The sequence below is a fragment of the Phascolarctos cinereus genome, unplaced genomic scaffold, assembly GCF_003287225.1.
Source record: "Phascolarctos cinereus isolate Bilbo 61053 unplaced genomic scaffold, phaCin_HiC Scaffold_2;HRSCAF=192, whole genome shotgun sequence".
In the NCBI taxonomy this organism is placed as follows: Eukaryota; Metazoa; Chordata; class Mammalia; order Diprotodontia; family Phascolarctidae; genus Phascolarctos; species Phascolarctos cinereus.
This window is the reverse complement of record NW_027555625.1, coordinates 346,648,297-346,666,806: the sequence shown is the minus strand read 5'-3', so window position 1 is coordinate 346,666,806 and position 18,510 is coordinate 346,648,297. Positions and strand designations below refer to the sequence as shown.

Genomic DNA, 18,510 nt, shown 5'->3' with positions numbered 1-18,510 from the left:
CTAAGACATCTCCAAAGGTCTCATGAGGGAAAATGCTATCCACATCCAGAGAAAGAGCTATGGAGTTGGATTGCAGATCAAAGCATATTATTTGCTCTCTTTTTTTTTCTCTTCTGTTTTGTTTTGTTTTTCATTTCTTGTGGTTCCTCCTGTTGGTTCCAATTCTTCCTTACAACATGAGTAATGTGAAAATATGTTTAATAGGAATGTATATGTAGAGCCTGTGTCACATTGCATACTGTCTTGGGGAGGGAAGGGGAGAAAATTAAAAACTCAAAAGCTTATGGAAGTGAATGTTGAAAACTATAAATAAATTAATTTTAAAAAATACTTATACAGGAAAAATGTTGAAAGGTTTATAGCACAATAAGATATCAATTTGAAATATAAAAAAGAACACTATATTAGCAGACATGAGACCTAGATCCTAATGCCCCAGGTATCACTCAAGCTGTGTGACCTTAGATAAGTCATTTAGCTATTGATTTGCACCGTCTGTAAAATGAGCACGATAATCTCTCACATTCACATGGCACTTTATGCTTCAAAGAGCACTTGTGTGTGCAAATACTCAGGCCTGTCAGAGTCCTGAGACCAGAGGTGAGCTGATGAGAATATATCAGCTACTAGGTTTGTACCCAAAGAAAGATGTGTTCTCTAAATTTGGCAGATTACTCCCCTCTTCTCCCCCCCTCCATCCTCTACATCCTGCACTTGGATGTAGAGCTCCATCTCATGGCCTGGTTTGTGAGAGACCACAGTATCCCCTTGATAAGTTAAGACATGGGTCCTGAACACTAGGTTTCTAGAATAACTTTATGTCACTGTTAACTAAACCTTCCTTTTGTTTTTTCTTAAAAAAAAAAAAAAACAGTCTGTGTTTTGTCCTTTAGCTATTCAACTATTCCCCTGCCTTTACAAGCAGATTCATCACTGACATGGAGTTGGGCACATAGGGTGGGGTGGTACATACTCAGTATAGATTTATTGGATGAATGTGTCAGTATGCATCCTTTATCTCAGATATATCACCTGGAAGCTCCCTGGTGTGGGGAGTCACTTGTAGTTCTAGTTTGTGGGATGGTTATTACCAACAACAATAAAACTTCAGAGGTAGCATGGGAGCTTGCTGTGAAATCAGGAAAACCTGGGTCCAACTTCCATCTCAGAAACAAGGGCTTAATGTAACTCTTAATTTCAGTGCTCCCTCAGACAACTCTCTGAAGACCAGATGTTACATAATTGCATATATACATATATATATATATATATATATATATATATATATATATATATATATATATATATATATATATATATATATAAACACTATGTTAGATTACTTGCCATCTTAGAGGGGGGAAGGAGAGAGAAAAATTTGGAACTCGCAATCTTATAAAAAATGAATGTTAAAAATTGTCTTTACATGTGATTGGAAAAAACAAATACTATGTTAAAAAAAAGACTAGATATTATCCAATAGTTACTTATCTGCATTAGTAAATGAAATTTACTCGCCTAGAGCCTCCGTACTTATACCTATGAAGTCATATAGACCAAAAAAATAAAAGAACCACCAAAATTTCAGTGGTCAGGCAGTAACAACAGTTAATGTTGCAGTGCCACTTACAGAATGTTTCACATTATTTTATTTGATTCTCATAATGATGCTATGAATTTGGCCACTACAGCTTACATAGCCAATATGTGTCAAAGGTGAGACTCTCACAGATTAGGCAGCTGCGGCCAGAGAGGGGAACGGACATTTAATTAATGTTAGAACTGGACCGAAAACCTAGATTCTTGACTAGGAAGAGCCCGGGGGTCTTTGCTCTACGTCACAGAATCACAGAATATGGGGGTTGGGAGGGAGCTTAGCTATCCATACCTGACCAACCTTTGTAGCTCAACTGACAGTGGTTCTCCAACCTCTGCTGGAAGCCTTTCAAGTCATTACTCATAGTTTGGGGTCAAAACAGTCAAATCTCCCACATGATAATCTTGCCATCCCCCTCCCCCAGTCTTTTCTTCTTTATACTAAAAATGTCCAATTCCTTCAGCAGATCCTCACGTGGTGTAAACCCAAGGCCCTTCCAGATACTTGTTGCCCTCCTCTGGGCATTTTCTACCTTATCAATATTTTTTTCTGGAACTTGTAGTTTCGCAGGCAAAGAAGCCCCTTCCACCAAAACAGATTGGTCTGTGCAGATGGGAACTTATAGGCTTGGAGACTTGCCTGGGTGAGCTAGGGGGTCACCTGACACAGTCAGGGTCATGCAGTGTGTGTCAGAAGCTGGGCTAAAACCCACATCTTCTGGTCTTCCAGAAGCCAGCTTTCTATCCTTTGTCCCACACTGCTGTGTTGTTGTCATTAGTGATATCAAAACCCAGGCCTTCCTACTCTGACTTGAACTCCAGAACTACGTATTTGTTCAAAAGAAGACAGAGTATATATTGATTAGAGAAATGCAAATTAAAACAACCCCAGGGTAGCACCTCACACCTATGAGATTGGCTAATGTGACAGAAAGAAAAATGATAAATGTTGGAAAGTTAGGTCACTAATGAATTGTTGGTGGAGTTGTGAACTGATCCAGCCATTCTGGAGAGCAATTTGAAACTATGCCCAAAGAGCTATAAAACTGTGCAGCGGTTTTTGATCCAGCAATACCACTACTAGGTCTGTATCCCAAAGAGATGATAAAAAAGGGGAAAGGACCCACATGTGCAAAAATATTTATAGCAGCTCTTTTTGTGGTGGCAAAGAATTGGAAATTGTGGGATGCCCATCAACTGGGGAATGGCTGAACAGGTTGTGGTATATGAAAGTAATGGAATACTATTGTCCTATCAGAAATAATAAGCAGGTAGATTTCAGAAAAACCTGGAAAGACTTACATGAACTGATACTTAATGAAGTGAGCAGAACCAGGACGTTGTACACTAACAGCAACATTTGTGCGATGATCAACTTTAACTTTGATAGACTTAGCTCTTCTCAGCAATCCAGTGATCTAAGACAATTCCAAAAGACTCATGATGGAAAGTGCTATCCACATCCAGAGAAAGAACTATGGAGTCTGAATGCAGATCAGAGCATACTATTTTCACTTTTTTTTGTTTTTATTTTTTCTTCCTCATGGTTTTCTTTTTTGTTCTGTTTCTTCTTTCACAACATGACTAATGTGGCAATATGTTTAACATGATTGTACATGTATAACCCATATCAGATTGCTTGCTGTCTTAGGGAGGGGGGAGGGAAGAGAAGGAGGGAAAAAAAAAGAAAAAAACAAAGCAGTGTAGTGGAACCTTCACCTCCTTATTCCTGGAAACCCTGCCTCTCATAGATACAGCCCAAGATCGAACCTACTTTTTTGGCTGCTCTATCACTCATTGATTGACTCATTGATTACACCACATTTCTCTTCTCTAGCTTTTCCTGATAATAATCATGGCCCTTGCTTATCTACCCTCCCAGACTGAGTCTCTCCACACTCACCTGTAGGTTCTCACCTGTCTTTTGTCTTGCATCTTCTTTTCTAGGGTCCTCCCTCTGCTGGAGCATACCCCTGGCCAGATCTCCCCAAGCAGCCTGTCTGGCTCTGAGCTCAGCGAGGTCACCAGACCTTATTCTCGCTATGACCTGGATGAGATTGATGCTTACTGGCTGGAGCTTGTCAACTTGGAGCTGAAGGAAATGGGTATGTGTGCTGCCTGCCTTGTGGCTTGGGAGGTGGGGGCATGGGGTCTGAGAGACGGCAGAATTAGGACTCAGACGCACCACTTACTACACCCTAAGCAAGGAGGCTTACTTCTGGTAGCAGCTTCTTTCAGTCAAGCTGTTCCTTGAATAAGTGAGCTTTGATCCTAACTGTTAGCCCTAAGACCTCTTTGTAAAGAGTTGCTTAAAGTTCATGGGTCATGATTCTGAGGACTCTGGCAGAGAATGGGCAATGACCTGATGTAGTAATTGGGTAAGAAAGAAAGGAGACAAAAGATGGCCTTTAGCCTATTTCCCATCCAGTATGCCCCAGGCTTTTCATTGGTTAGACTATATCTGGAGATGAGGAGGATGGTGGTGACTGTCGTGGCCACTACTAATATAACGACAGGACACCATGGTCTGCCTCTTAGGGAACAGGAACAGCATGTGGCCATTGGCCGTGTCACAGTGTCTGTGTCTGTGTTAATTACCAAACCTTTAATAAGTGTCTACCGTGTACATTGACTCATCTTTGGTGGGAGGGTGGGAGGGAAGATGAAGGCAAGTGCATGTTGGTGACAATTATACATACTTTCCCTGCTTTTGTGGCACAGTTCAGCTGGGAAGACAAAGACAGCATACAGAAAACCCTCAGAGTACACAAACTTCAGCTACAGATTTGGTGTCACAAGACCTGGCTTCATCTGACTCTTCCACTGCATGTCTTAGCCAAGTTACTCTTTGGGCCTCAGTATTCTAATCTGTAAAATGAGGGAGCTGAATTCAATGATGTCTGAGGTCTCTTGCAGCTCTGAGCTTCTGTGATCCCATAGGGAGACTGTTGCTGTAGGGCCTTAGAGCAGGAGATCAGAAGGGGTAAGAGTGGGAAGGAAAGACTTCTTGGAGTAAGGAAGGCTTGTGCTGGGCTTTGAAGGGGTAGTCAGAAGTTTAGAGAGGCAGAAAAGAGGGTTGGGGCCTGGGCCTGGGAAGGGAGCCTTTCAGTTAAGCAGTGACACGAGGAGCAAAGGTACAAAGGCAAATGTGAGTCTGGTATGTTTGGAAAGCAAAGAAAAGACCAGACTACAACAGACACCACCCCAGCCCTTTGTTGGGTATTTTTGTGCAGCATTCCTTCCTGCTGATGTTTTCTTTCTTTTTCATGTCACCTTCATATAAAATACATTGTCACCCCTTCCTTACTTGAGAGAGCTATCCCTTATAACAAAGAACAAAAATGAGAATAGGAAAGAAAATCAGTTCAGAAAAATTAGTATGTGTATGTGTGTATAATATATCTAAACTAAATCAGTTATGTGTGTATGTATGTATATGTGTGTGTATATATATATATATGTATTAACTAAATGGGGGGGTGTATATGTGTGTGTGTGTGTGTGTGTGTGTGTGTGTGTGTGTGTGTGTGTATAAACACCTCAGTCTGACCATACAAGCAGTATTCCACATCCATAAACCTCTCTCCTCTACTTCTACAGAGAAGGAAGGGAGGTACATTTTTTCATCTCTTTATAGAGCACTCAATCTGGGTGGGGTTTTTTGTCCTTTCCATTTATACTGTAGTCATTGTTTTGGCTGCCTCCTGGTTCTGCTCACTTCACTTCCCATCAGTTCTTAGTAATCTTCTCATGCTTCTATTTACTTTTCATCTTTTCATATGGCATAGTAAGATTCCATTACATAATGTCCCTCCATTTGTTTAGTAGTTCCCTGGTGGATGGGCACTTAATTTGTTTACAGATTGGTTTTTTTTTTTTTTGCCATTACAAAAAAGTACCAGCGATTTTTTTTTAACGTAGTCAGGTTTATTCTTAAACAGGCAGAGACACAGGAAAAGAGCAAAAGGAAGCAGAGTAGGAAAGAGGCTGGTAGATAGCAACCTGAGGTTTTCATCTGGCTCTTCTGCTGCTGGTCTATGTGACCTTGGACAAAATCTCTTTCCCTTTCTGAACCCCAGATTCTCATCTGTAAGATTGAGGTATTTGGAGTAAATAAATTTTGAGCTCTGGGTAAATAAATTCCCTTTTCCTTCAGGGACATAGATTTCAAAGTAAACCATCTCTTTTCTTACCATTTATCATAATCGTCTCATCACTTTTTCCTTTCTCAGTATTACTCCTTCCTAGCTGTTCTGCTTTCTACAGTGGGGTAGACACTCTCCCTACTCTTCCCATTTATCCTCAGCATCCCCAGCTCCGGTGACTCATGTCTGAGCTTTGGTTTCTTTTCTCCATTGTCATCCTCCCTAAACAAGAAACCTGAAGGATTCTCACTGACACCTTAAGCAAACATGCCCCAGAGTTAATAAATTCAACCACAAATATTTATTAATCACACCTAATTTATGGGATTAATTTAAGTGGGGAACTCTTCAAAGTTCAGAAAAGAATTCCCTGCCTTCATGGAGCAAGCTTATGGTCTAGAATGGGATAAAAAACATACATAGATAATTTTAACATATATCATCATCATTGGTTCACATTTATATAGCATGTTATGGTTGTGAAGAACTATGTAAAATGCATTATTTTATTCAGTCATCACAAAAGTCATTGGAGAAAGGTGTTACTATCCCCATTTTTGTAAAATGAGGCTGAGAGGCTAAGTTATTTGTTCAGGATCATACAGCTAATAAGAGCTTAAGGGACAATTTGAACCAAGGTCTTCCTTTTCCAGGTAGCACATTTAACTTATTAAAATGCTTTTATATTGAGGTATAGTAGAAGACACTCTGTCCTAGGAGTCAGGCCCGATCTTGACTGTGACCCAGGGCAAGTTAATTTCCCCATCTGGGCCAGTGTTTCCCCATCTGTAAAATAAGGGGATTGTCTTGTCAGTCAGTAAACATTTATTAAGTACCTATTATGATGCCAGTCACTATGCTAAGCCCTGGGGATACAAAAAGAGGCAAAAGACAGTTCCTGCCAAGATTATTCTAACTCCTAGTCTAATGTTTTCTGCCCTGTTTCATAGGATCTTCCCTTGTTTTGAATAGTTTGCTGAGGCCATCCATATTTCATAGTCAGAGAAGTGAGAACCGTGTGGATAATAATAAAAGGTGCTCAGACTATTTCTGGATGCTCTCCCCAAGGAGTGACAAGGATGTCGGGAAACATTTCTAAGCCATTGGATTTTGGGGATAGGCAGAGCTACAGGAGGTTAGGTTGCTTGACCTATAGCCCCTACCTTAGAGGCTCTCCTAGTCTAAGCAGCTTCTGGCCTAAGATACCATAAGGATTGGTGTCTCCCTAACAAGGGACTAGAGCTGGAGACAACGCCAACATTGGGCAGTACCTGTTTGGAGTCATTCAGTTCAGCAGTTTATCAAAACCCTAATGTGTATTTCATTGTTTGTCAAGTCCTGTGGAGGATAGAGGTGGGAGGAATCCATAGTTACTACCGTCAGGGAGCCAGTGGTCTAATTCCATCACCTCCACCTCGAATGTTCCCCCCTTCCTCATTCACTTGGTCTCAGTCAATCCAAATCGTATCCATCCTTCGAGGTCTCCTTCAGATAGCTGCTCCTCCATGACGCCCTTCTATGTTCTTCCCGAGTTGGAACGAACTCTCCCCGCAGATCCCTATAGTACTGTTTATACAACTCTTATGGCACTTAATCCTTTAGCCTATGTTCTGCTTATTTGTGCCCTTGGGCCCAGAATGGTTTCTTTTTTTCTTTTCTTTCTTTTTTTTTTTTTAAGAGGCAATCAGGATCAAGTAATTTGCCCAGGGTCATGCAACTAGAAAGTGACTGAGGTCACATTTGAACTCAAGTCTTCCTGACTCTAGGGCTCATGCTCTGTCCACTTTGCCACCTAGCTGCCCCACGAGGAGATGGTTTCTTATTCATCTTTGTAGCTCCCACAGTGACCCACCCACCCTGGGAATTCATACGGGTTCTGTAATTCTGTGTTGAATAAATGAATATGTTTGAGTATATGTATGTGACATGTTAACTGTCAGTGTTCATGTCTTCATTCCACATTCATTCAGCTATTCATCTGTGTACTGTCTTCTCAAGACAGCATGATAAAGTGAGAAGGGCTTGGGCCTTGAGAGTGTGGAGATTTGGATTGGAATCCCAGTCTATCCACTAAAGCGTTATATAACTGTGAGCTAGTCCCTTCCCCTCTTTGGGCCAATTTCTCCATGTTATAAATTGAGGACTTTGAATTGGATGACCTCTAAGGTCCTTTCTGACTGTGGTGTTCTGTGATCCTGGGTCCCATGTACCCATCAGCACATTCGCTGAGTTAGGGGATCTGCTTGCAGGAGGATAATTTCAAAGATGCCTCGTACTGATCTTTAGTATGTGCTGGAATCTGAGAAAGTTTGTCAGAATACACTGGAACTCCCGCCTCCCTAGCCTCAGACAGTACACTCTGCTTACTGCTGCCCAAAATGGCATTAGCCTTTTTTGGCTGCTATATTGCCCCAATGACTCATTCAGTTCACAGTCTATCCAAACCCATAGATTTTTTTCCTACGAACTATTGTCTAACCAGTCCTAGCAATCTCATGATTTTTCATCTTATTAGATTGTGCCCCCTATTCAAGCAGAGGACAGAGATCTTTTTGTATCCTGATTCTTTCCATTCAGTTAGGTTAGCTATCCCTTTAAACTTTCTGCCATCTAATTTTTTCCTTTAAAAAGGTTTTATTGATCCCATCACAGATATTTCCTGATTCCTTTTCCTTTTTAACCACATGGCCAAACCCTTCCTTTTCACAAAGAACATTTAAGTAAAACCAAATGATACAGTGACCTCAGCTGACATTTGGCATCCATAATCCAGCCCTGTGGAGAAGAGAAGGCTGTGTCATCATCTCTCCTCAGGGACTGATTGATTATTGCCTTTAACATGAGTTCAGTGGCCTTGTTTTTATTTATATTATTGTAGTCATTATGCATCGTTTTCCTGATTCTGCTTTTACTTATCTCTACGTCAGTTGATAAAAGTTTTCCTTTTTTTCTGAATTCTTCATTCATCATTTCTTGTGGAGAAATTACATTCCATTGCATTCATATGCTACAGTTGTTCAGCCACTACCCCGCTCTATACATACCCACTTTTGTTCTGTTATTGATTGTTTTATGGGGTTTTTTCCTACCATAAAAAGTACTGCTATTAAAATTTTGGCACATATGGGGTTTTCTTTCTTTGGTCTCCTTGGCAAGTTTAGTAGTGAGATCACTGGGTCGAAGGGTATAAAGAATTTAATGACTTTCTTGCATAATTCCATATTATCAATCTCCCATCCATTGCACAGTCTTTGGTGAGCTCATAGATGTTTATTTATGACCCAGGTCCTGGGAGGGGGTTTGGGAGTGAGCCTGAAGCAGAAGCAGAGGCCAGAAGAACTGGCTGAAGTCCCCTACCCTTAGAGATGAAGGACAGGTAGAACAGGGAGGAGCCCGAAGACTTCAAAGGACAGCTCTAAACTGCACATTTCATTTGGTCTTAATAAAATGGGGAATGAAGGAGGTTAATGACATTTAAAAACATATGATTCCAAGCCTATTTTCCAGGCTGTAATCACTATGTAATAGTTATTTCATATAATAAGCAGTCTTCTTGAAATAACATCTTAATTGTTTTCTGGAATTCCTTAAAGAACGCAAATATTATCTCCTGAGATGCAAGAGAAGGGAGCTGAGGGAGGGGAGATGCAGGGTTCTGAGGACAAGTACCTTAGGCAGAGGAACCTCGTGAGAGCAAAGTAACAGGATTCATGATTGATTCTGGAAAAACACCTGTAGCACAACGAGAGGAAAATTGGCAGATAGCCACGGCACACAAGCAGGGTCCTGGAGAAAGGTCGTGGGATCATACAGAGGTCTAGAGCTGGAGGCCATTCAGTCCAGCCCCCTCCTTTTACAGTTGAGGAGAGAGGGACTGGGCAAGATTAATGACTTGCTCGAGGTCATGTAAGCTATACGCTTCCAAGCTGGATTTGAACCCAGGTCCTTGACTCCATAGTCACTCTGCTTCCCACTGTACTACACTGCTCCTCCTACCCTGCTGAGAAATTCCCAGGTTGACGATGGGAACTTTTCAGTGAAGAAGAGCTGAGCCTGTGCCAGCAGATGGTAAAGTTAAGGATGCAGGCAACCTCTTGAGAAACGAGCTTAGTAAGAAGCTCTGAAAGCTAAAGAGACACACCCTGTAACTAAATCTTTGGAGAAAACTATTTGCAAAGGTGAGCTCCTGGACACATGCCGCTGGTTTCTACCTTGGCTGGTGAATCAAGTCATGAAGAGGTCACCCAGCCTGAGCAGCGCAGTGAGTAGAAGTTGATGGCTGGCCTTTCCCTTAGAGCTGTGAGCGACAAAGCCTGATCCCCAGCTGCCTGCTGGCTCTGCTTGCTGACCATGTGACCAGGCATTTAGTTGCTACGTTGAAAAGACAATGTTTCTCATCCAGATTTCCTTTTTTTTAAAATACTATGCCTATGATTTTATTCATGTGTTTTTCAGTTGTTTCAGTCATGTCTGACTCTTTGTAACCCCATTTGGGGTTTTCTTGGCAAAGATACCGGAGTGATTTGTCATTTCCTTCTCCATCTCACTTTACAGATGAGGAAACTGAGGCAAACAGAGTTAAGTGACTTGTCCAGGTTCACAAAGTGTCAGATTTGTCAAGGAATTGTCAGGAATTATACTGGTATAAGAAACTCCTCTGATAAAGAACTCCCCCTACCAATGCAGATTGGCATCTGCGTTGTAACTTACATCCACCCTACAGAGTTAAGTGACAAATTGTGCCGTATGAATGCAATGGAATATTATTGTAAAGTAAGCAATGATTAATATGAAGAATTCAGAAAAGCTAGGGAAGACATGTATTGACTGATGCTAAGTAGAACCAGAACAATTTACATGAAGCCTATAATAACATAAAAGAAAACAACTTTTGGAGACTTTAGAATTCTGATCAATAGTGACCTATCATGGGTCCAGAAGAGTGATGGTAAATCGTGTTTCCTCCCTTTTGGGAGAGAAGTGGTAGACTAGAAGTACAAATCAACAAGCATTTATTAGGCAACTTCCAGGTGCCAGATATTGTTCTAAGAGTTGGGGATATAAATATAAACAGAAAGACAGCCCCTGCCCTGAAGGAGCCTATATCCTATCCTATCATATCATATTGTATCATATATCCTATCACATCACATCATATCATATCATATACCATATCATGTTATATTATAATAGGGGGAAGGACACATAAAAGGAAGCGGAAAAAAAGGGGTCAGGGGAAGAAGGTACCCAAGTGGGGTGCACAGTTTGTTCAGCCACTAATCCAATTGATGGGCATCACCTTCATTTAAAGTGCTTTGCTACAACAAAAAGTGCTGCTATAAATATTGTGCACTTTTGGGTCCTTTCCCACTCTATCTGAGCAATTTGGAATATTTTCTTGGTAGTATTATTGCTGAGTCAAAGGGTTTCTACAGTTTAGTGACTTTTTGGATAGAATTCCAAATTGTCTTCCAGAGTGGTTGGACCATTTCCTAGCTCCACCAACAGTGAATTAGTGTGCCTGTCCTCCTGCAGCTCCTTCAACGATAGTCATCTTCATCTTTCAAACTCTTTGAGTTGGAGCCTTCCTCTAGCAAACCAGAAGGTTGTTGCAAAGCCATGACCCTGAAAGAGAATGTACCAAGGAAAACTTGATATTTGGGTCTTTTGCAACACAGAACTCTGCCATGGAGCATCTGATGTCTCGGTCTTTTCCCATCTGCCCTTATGCATTTGTGTGTTTCCTTCTGGGCTAGCATCTTGGGCTAGAGCCACAGAAGGTGGGTCTATAAGTACCTCATGTCCCTGCTAAAGTAGTGTTCTCTTGCAAGTTTCTGCTTGTTTGCATGAGGCTCTGTGTTTCTAGAAGATTTCAGAGGTGGATCTTGAGTTGGTCACTTTGTACAAGATTGGAAACTGTTGCTGAGAATTTACCATAGTATATCTCTAGTCCAAGAATTTTTCATGAAGGGCCCTTTATTTTTAATTTGTGTATTTATAATAGAATGACTTAGTCTCTCAAAGTCATTCTTAAAACAATACTGCTGTTACCATACACAATGTTCTGTTGGTTCTGCTCACTTAACTCTTCATCATTTTGTGCAAGTCATTCCATGCCTTTCTATGCATTTAACAATATTATTCTGAAAGGGGGGTCCAAAGGCTTCACAAAAAACTACCAAAGAAGCCCATGATCCAAAAAATTGTTAAGAACCCTTGCTTCCCACATATGCCAGACCTTGTTTCTAAAGGCTAGGGTCTGAGAAGAAAGCCCTGGGAAAAAAAAAACCTAAAGTCTTCATAGAAAGAAGATTAGACAAAGAGAGATAGTGGAATTGTTGGTACAGGGAAGGGCTAAGAATTCACACCAGCTCTCTTGATGAAATTCTTTGGTTCAGCAATGGCCACACAATCCTCATTGCTATTGGGATGAAGGGCATTTTGGTTATTGACCATTCCCCAAAGCACCCAGTGAAAGCAGAGGCTCTGTACAAAGACGCCAGAAGGTAAAATAGTCTCTCAAGGGCTTAATCTTAAGCTTCAGGGATAATTGGTGTCAGAGGATGGCATATCAGGTAATAATTAGTTGCTCTAAATTTTCTAAAAGTGCATTTGCAGAAACCGTTTATGTTTAGAAGAAGGTGGGCATTGTGTGACCTCACATCCAGGCAGTAGGCATTAAGTAGTCAATGGTGTGGCCCAGTGGTTGGTGTGAAGGAATCAGGCGTACACATACAAGGAGGTTCCAGACTCCCTGTGCTTTTGATTAGATAAGGCCCATCTCTGCACCAGGCTCCCTGTATCCCAGGCTGTGAAGAGGCGAACAGAAACCTAGGGCATGCTGGACCTGTGAACAGTGGAATGGTAACAGAGACAGACATCCCAAACTGAGCTTTTGCTAATTAATACACAAAAGGCCCCTACTTTAAGTAAACCTGCATATCAACATTCAGACTTTGAAAACTGATCAGTTAAAGTGAGGAGCAGGAACTACCCCTACAACAGAAGGGTTCTTCACTTTATAAAAAGGCACAAAACATCTTTTTTCAAAGTTCCATAAGCATTTGTGCATGTAATAAGTCTCAGTAAATATTTGAACTGAGTTGACCATTTTCAACACTGTAAATCACCAGAATATATAGTATTAAAAAAAACATTGTCCTTGAGGTCAAAAGACCTGAATTCACATTCTGGCTCCAACATTTAGTAGCTGTTGGAGCAACTGACTCACTTAACCTCTTCAGGCTTCAGTTTCCTCTTCTGAAAAAGGAGGGGTTATAATATTGACTTCTAAGGTACCTCCCAGTTCTAATACACTGTGATTCCATGCGAAGGAATTCCATTTGCTACCACGTGACTTGACCTCATATGAACACATCCATTGTATAAAGTGAGGCATGCCTATAGGAAATTCTAGTGTCCGCGTTGTAGCTTTTGTTACCCCTTCCTGCTTTCTCTATGAAGAGAAGAAGAAGAGAAGAGTTGGTGGGGCAGGGGGAGGGGAGTGGCAGGATATGGCTATGGAATGTTGCTTATACTGTCAGTTTAGGTTGGTGGGTCAGTTGGTTTTACTGAACTTCTCCCCCCCCCCCCCATTTCTACAAGTGTTTGCTTGCTGATTAGAGAGAGGCGAGATATCTTAAATAGAGTGACATAAAAAAAGATACCAATAAAAATGAGGTAAAAATAGAATAAACCTTTTAAAAAATTAAGATATTCTGGGAACATAAAGAATAAGGGGCTTAATATGTACTTACATGGGGGCATGTGGCTCTGACATTCCCCGTATCCTAAGTTGTGCAGTCCCTCTCATCAGTCCCGTAGAAGTAGTAGGAAACTGTACTATTGCCAGGAAACAAGTAATAGTAACACCTAATGTCTATTCAGTACTTTACAGTTTATAAATGGACTTCCCATTCATCCTGTCATTTGAGCCTCTCTGTACTTCCCTGTGAGATAGACAGTACAAAGGTTGTTGTTCCTATTTTTCTTTTGGGGAAACTCAGGCTCTTCAAGATTAGGTGACTTGCTCAAGTTTGATAGGCTTATTGATGAATCTGGAATTTTAAACAGCGCCCAGGTCCACTAGTCCCTATTTGCTGTTGGTAGTTGAATCATTTTCTGTTCCCTTGACTAGTGACAGCCTTAGCTCCGAAGTCAGAAGGATGCATTTACAGGGTGCGTCATTATGGACAATGGCCTTTTTTGCTAGGGGGAGAGCCTTTGAGGTTGGTGGGTGGGTAGTGGAGTGACTCATGGAATTGCCCTAACCTGCCAGCCTGGAGAGAGCTATGGAATGAATGCTCACACCTCGGGTTCTCGTCTCAGCTGTTTACTGCTCTGTTCACTGAGTGGGAGTGCCTGAGCTGTGGTGTAGAGACTGGTCTGAATCAGGAGTCAGTGTGTCCAACAGTTAGTCAGTGAATCCCTTGCCTGGGACTGGGGTCATTGTCTGTCCTCCTCTTCCCATAGCCTTTCAAAGGCCTTCCCCAGGGGTGTCTCTCCCTTCTTCTCTCTGGGGCCAATTCTTTCCTGCCTGGCAAGCGCAGTGGCTTCCCTTTGCCCTAACGTGTAGATACAGCTCAGTGTGCTAGTGGTTTGGCCTTTAAAAACTATGGTATAACAGTGACTCCATTGTCTTCTTCCCAGCCTGAAGTGTCACCATGGCTGGGAAGAGGTAATAGTGAGAAGGACTGAGGGTAGGGGAGAGGCAAGACAGACATGGAATTAAGGTGTCAGGAATTTGGTGGGGGGAGGGGGTGGAGAGAGGGGAAAAAGGCTTCCCCCCCCATATCACGTTCTGCTCTTATCAGTCTTCCAACTGACTAATCAGCAGACATTTGCTGGACTTCAGGACTTAAGGAAAATAAGGATGGAAAGGACACATTCCTTTTCCACAGAGACAGGACTCACAGCAAACAGCATGATACAGTAGAAAGGATGTTGGATTTGAAGTAGGAGGGTCAAATCTCACCTTTGCCATTTATATCTGTCCAGTGTCAAAAGAGGAAGAGGGAGACAGTCAACAACTTTCCTATTCGCTCCCATATTTCTGTCTGCTATTTGGCCAGAAAGATGGCCAGACCTCATGATGGCCCCAAGAAGAGGGCCTACAGGGCCTCTTTGAAACTGTCAAATAACTTCACTGATGCCTGAGGAAAGAGGAGCCACGTCTTTGGGAAAATCACTTAATCCCTCTGCATCTTGGTTCCCTGATCTGTAAAATGAAGAAGTTGTCCTAGATGGCCTCTAAGACCCCTTCCAGTTCTAGATCAGTGATCCTGTGATCCCATACTAAAAGTTACAGTAAGTCACAGTACAGCAGGATAGGAGAGACAGAGAGGTGGGTGAGCGTACTTCAGGTAGGGGTAAAGCAGTGTGAGCAAAGGAACAACAGCAGCGATGATGATGATGGGGATTATAATAGGAACTTAAAGTTTACAAAGTTCATTACGTGTATTATCTCATTTAATCCTCAGAAGAATCCTGTGAGGTAGGTGCTACTGTAACCCCCTTTTAATAACAATAATAATAAAAATAATAGCTGGCATTTATGTAGTACTCGAAGGTTTGCAAAGCACTTTACCTTTTGTGTCTTGATCTCACTACAACTCTGGGAGTTAGATGCTATCATTGTCCCCATTTTACAGATGAAGAAACTGAGTCTGAGAGGTCACACAAATTGCAGGGTCACAGAGGCTGAGGCAGTATTTGAACTCAGATCTTCCTTACTCCAAGTTCTATAGTCTGTCCGCTACAACGCTGCTTTGGGAAGATTCATCTAGCAAGATGGATTGGGATAGACAAGAAGAGAGGCAGAGGGTGTTGTGCCTAGCCTTTGCTAAGTGATTCTTTGGGGAAAACAAAAGCAGCATATACGTGGTAGGTATTTAATAAATGCATATCAATGGATTGATTGATCCAGGCCTTTAGAGAGTCTGCTCTGATTTGTAAGGGTTCCTGAAGGCTGAGCATTCCAGAGATACCTCTTCTGGGGAAGTATGCAGCTTGGTCTGTTCCCTTTCCTGAGGATTTAATTCAATAAACATTTGTTAAGCATTTACTGTGTGCTGGGAAGCTTAAAAAAGGCCGGGGGGTGGGGGTGGGAGTGTGAAGATTAATGTATATGTGGAGTCAAAAGTAAGCAGAGCTGCTGCTGGAAAATAGAGTTGCCTGGATAGTTCTGATGCCAGCCCTCTGTGAAGGGAAGCCTTGGGAGAAGTCAGGTGCTCTGACCTCCAATAATAGGGGAAAGGGAATGGAGGTGCTGAGTATCAAAAGCTGAGTCAGTCTACATTGGGATGAGATTCCAGGGGGGAATATCCAGATATCCTGGGGGAGGCCTGATGTGTGGGCACTAAGTGTTCGCTCACACCCCCCTTTTCTCCCAGCCTTGGTCTCCTCTCCATCCCTTCTTGCCGCTGTCCAGTGGAGGTGAGCTCCTGTTCGGCAGAGTCATGTAATCACAGAATCTCAGAGGTCACCTCTGAAGAAAGAGACTCAGAAATCAAGTAGGCTAACCCTAACCTGAAAAGGCATGCTCTCCAAAACACCCCAGCAATGGGTCATTGAGCCTCTTCTCCATTTCCAGAAATACGGAACTAACCCCATCCTGAAGGAATCCATTAAGCTTCAGACAGCTTAGTTTTTAGGAAGTTTTTCCTTAGAGCAAGCCAAAATTGTCCTCTCTCCAACTTCCACTGATGACTGCTAGTCTCACCCCCTGGGGCGAAGCAAAACAAATCTAATCCCTCTTCCATGTGACTGTACCTTAGATATATGAACATAACCATCGCATCCCCCTCCTCCATTGTATCCTATAAGATCCAGTCTCCGTTCCTATCACCCCCCTGGATAGGTTATGGTTTTGGTTTTTATTTTGTTTTCTTTTGATTTTTTTATTCATTTTATTTTTAATTTATGAAATAAAGCAAGCATTTCCATAACAGTAGAATAAAAAAAAAAGATGATTGCAAATGAAACTGCAAATCTGTTATGTACAACTTGCTATTGCTTTTAAATATATAGTAAAGTTATCATGTAACTTTCTTTTTTCTTCCCTTCTCCCCCCACCCCCCTGCCCTAGAGATGGCTGCCATTAGATACAAATATATGTGTATGTGTGTATACACACACACACACACACACACACACACACACACACACACATACATACATATGTATGTATGTATAGTAAAATCATTCTATTCATACTTCTATTTATCAGTTCTTTCTCTGGATGCAGATAGTATCTTCCTTCATAAGACCTTTGTTATTAGTGTGGATGTTTATAAAAGTTAAAATGAATGCAGATCGAAGCATACTGTTTTCTGTCTCTTTGGGGGGGGGTTGTTTTGTTTTTCCTTTATTGTGGTTTTTCCCTTTGGTAACATGGTAACTTTACAACATGACTAACGTGGAAATAGGTTTAATATGATTGTACATGTATAGCCTGTATCAGATTGCATGCTGTCTTAGGAAGTGGGGAGGGGAGGGAGGGAGAAAAATTTAAAAATTTAAAACTCAAAATCCTATAAAAATGAATGTTGAAAACTAAAAAAAAATAGTCAATATGACTTAGTTGCTCAAAGTTGTACTTAAAACAATATTGCTATTACTGTATACAAGTCTCTTAACAGATTTAAAGTTGGAAGGAATATTAGTCTAACCCCTTGGTTTTACAAATGAGGAAATGAGAGTTAAATGAGTTGCCCAGAGTGACACAGGTAGTAAATGGCAGACCCAGGATTCAAACCTATTTCCCATTTCCTCAGTTGGCAGTGATCTTCCTGATAGATTTAGAGGAGAGCTAGAATCCCCCTTCTTAGCACTACCATGGGATCTGGGCATCTTTTAGCCAAGCAGCAAGATTCTCCTTGGAAACAAATGAAAGGAAGCTGCTTCCTTGTGTTTTGGGGTTTGCTCTGGAGAAGAGGACCCCTTGCCTTGCCACTGGACAATTAGAGTAAAGTTACTGTGGTCTCACCTTACCTCCACAAAGACCAGCTTGCCAGCATAGCCCTTCTCTGCTCCCTCCAGAAGTAAAAAAAGCCCAGAACTGCTGGATTGAATACTAGCCTGATTGGGGCCCTCAAGCTGGTTGTACCTCTTTGTTTCTGGGAAAATGTCAAGATCCTCAAAATCCCCTCCTCATCCTGCTCCCATTGGGTAGCACCTAGAGATGAAGAAATTGAGGCCCTTAACAGAAGTTAAGGCATCCTCTCTATAAAATCCTCAACAATGGGTCATAGAGCCTTTGGTTAACAATTTCTAGAAATAGGAAATTAACTCCATCATGAAGCAGTCCATTGAACATCAGACGGCCTTAATTGTTTTTTTGGTCAGGCAGTCGGGGTTAAGTGACTTGCCCAGGGTCACACAGCTAGGAAGTGTCAAGTATCTGGGGCCAGATTTGAACTCAAGTCCTCCTAACTCCAGGGCTGGTACACTATCCACTGAACCACCTACCACCCCCTGACAAACATCCTTAATTGTTAGGAAGTTTTTTTTCCTTAAAGCAAGCCAAAATTTGCTTTGACTTGCCCTAGATCAAATGAAGAATAAGTATGGAAGGCAAGAATGAAACCTGGGTCTATTGACTGCTAGTCCAGGCCCCTTTTCCTTTTGCCATCCTGCCTCAAATGAACTTGAAGATGGACCTGAGAAATCATGGCCATCTGAGTTCTGCTCTTGCTGTGTTAGAATAAGAAGGAACCTGGAAGTATGTGCGTGATGATAGTATAGATTCATAGATTTAGTACGTTAGAGA

The 18,510-nt window shown here is 41.7% G+C and overlaps 1 protein-coding gene across 7 annotated transcripts in view; it reads left to right on the top strand.

Moving 5' to 3' along the window:
* JADE2 (jade family PHD finger 2) overlaps positions 1-18,510 on the top strand; it is a 197,889-nt gene that overhangs the window by 116,855 nt on the left and 62,524 nt on the right. For all 7 annotated transcript variants that reach the window (XM_020991214.2, XM_020991216.2, XM_020991217.2 and 4 more), the window contains one exon: positions 3,544-3,701. In XM_020991214.2, the coding sequence (XP_020846873.1) occupies positions 3,544-3,701 (158 nt within the window). The remainder of the gene's footprint in view (positions 1-3,543; positions 3,702-18,510) is intronic.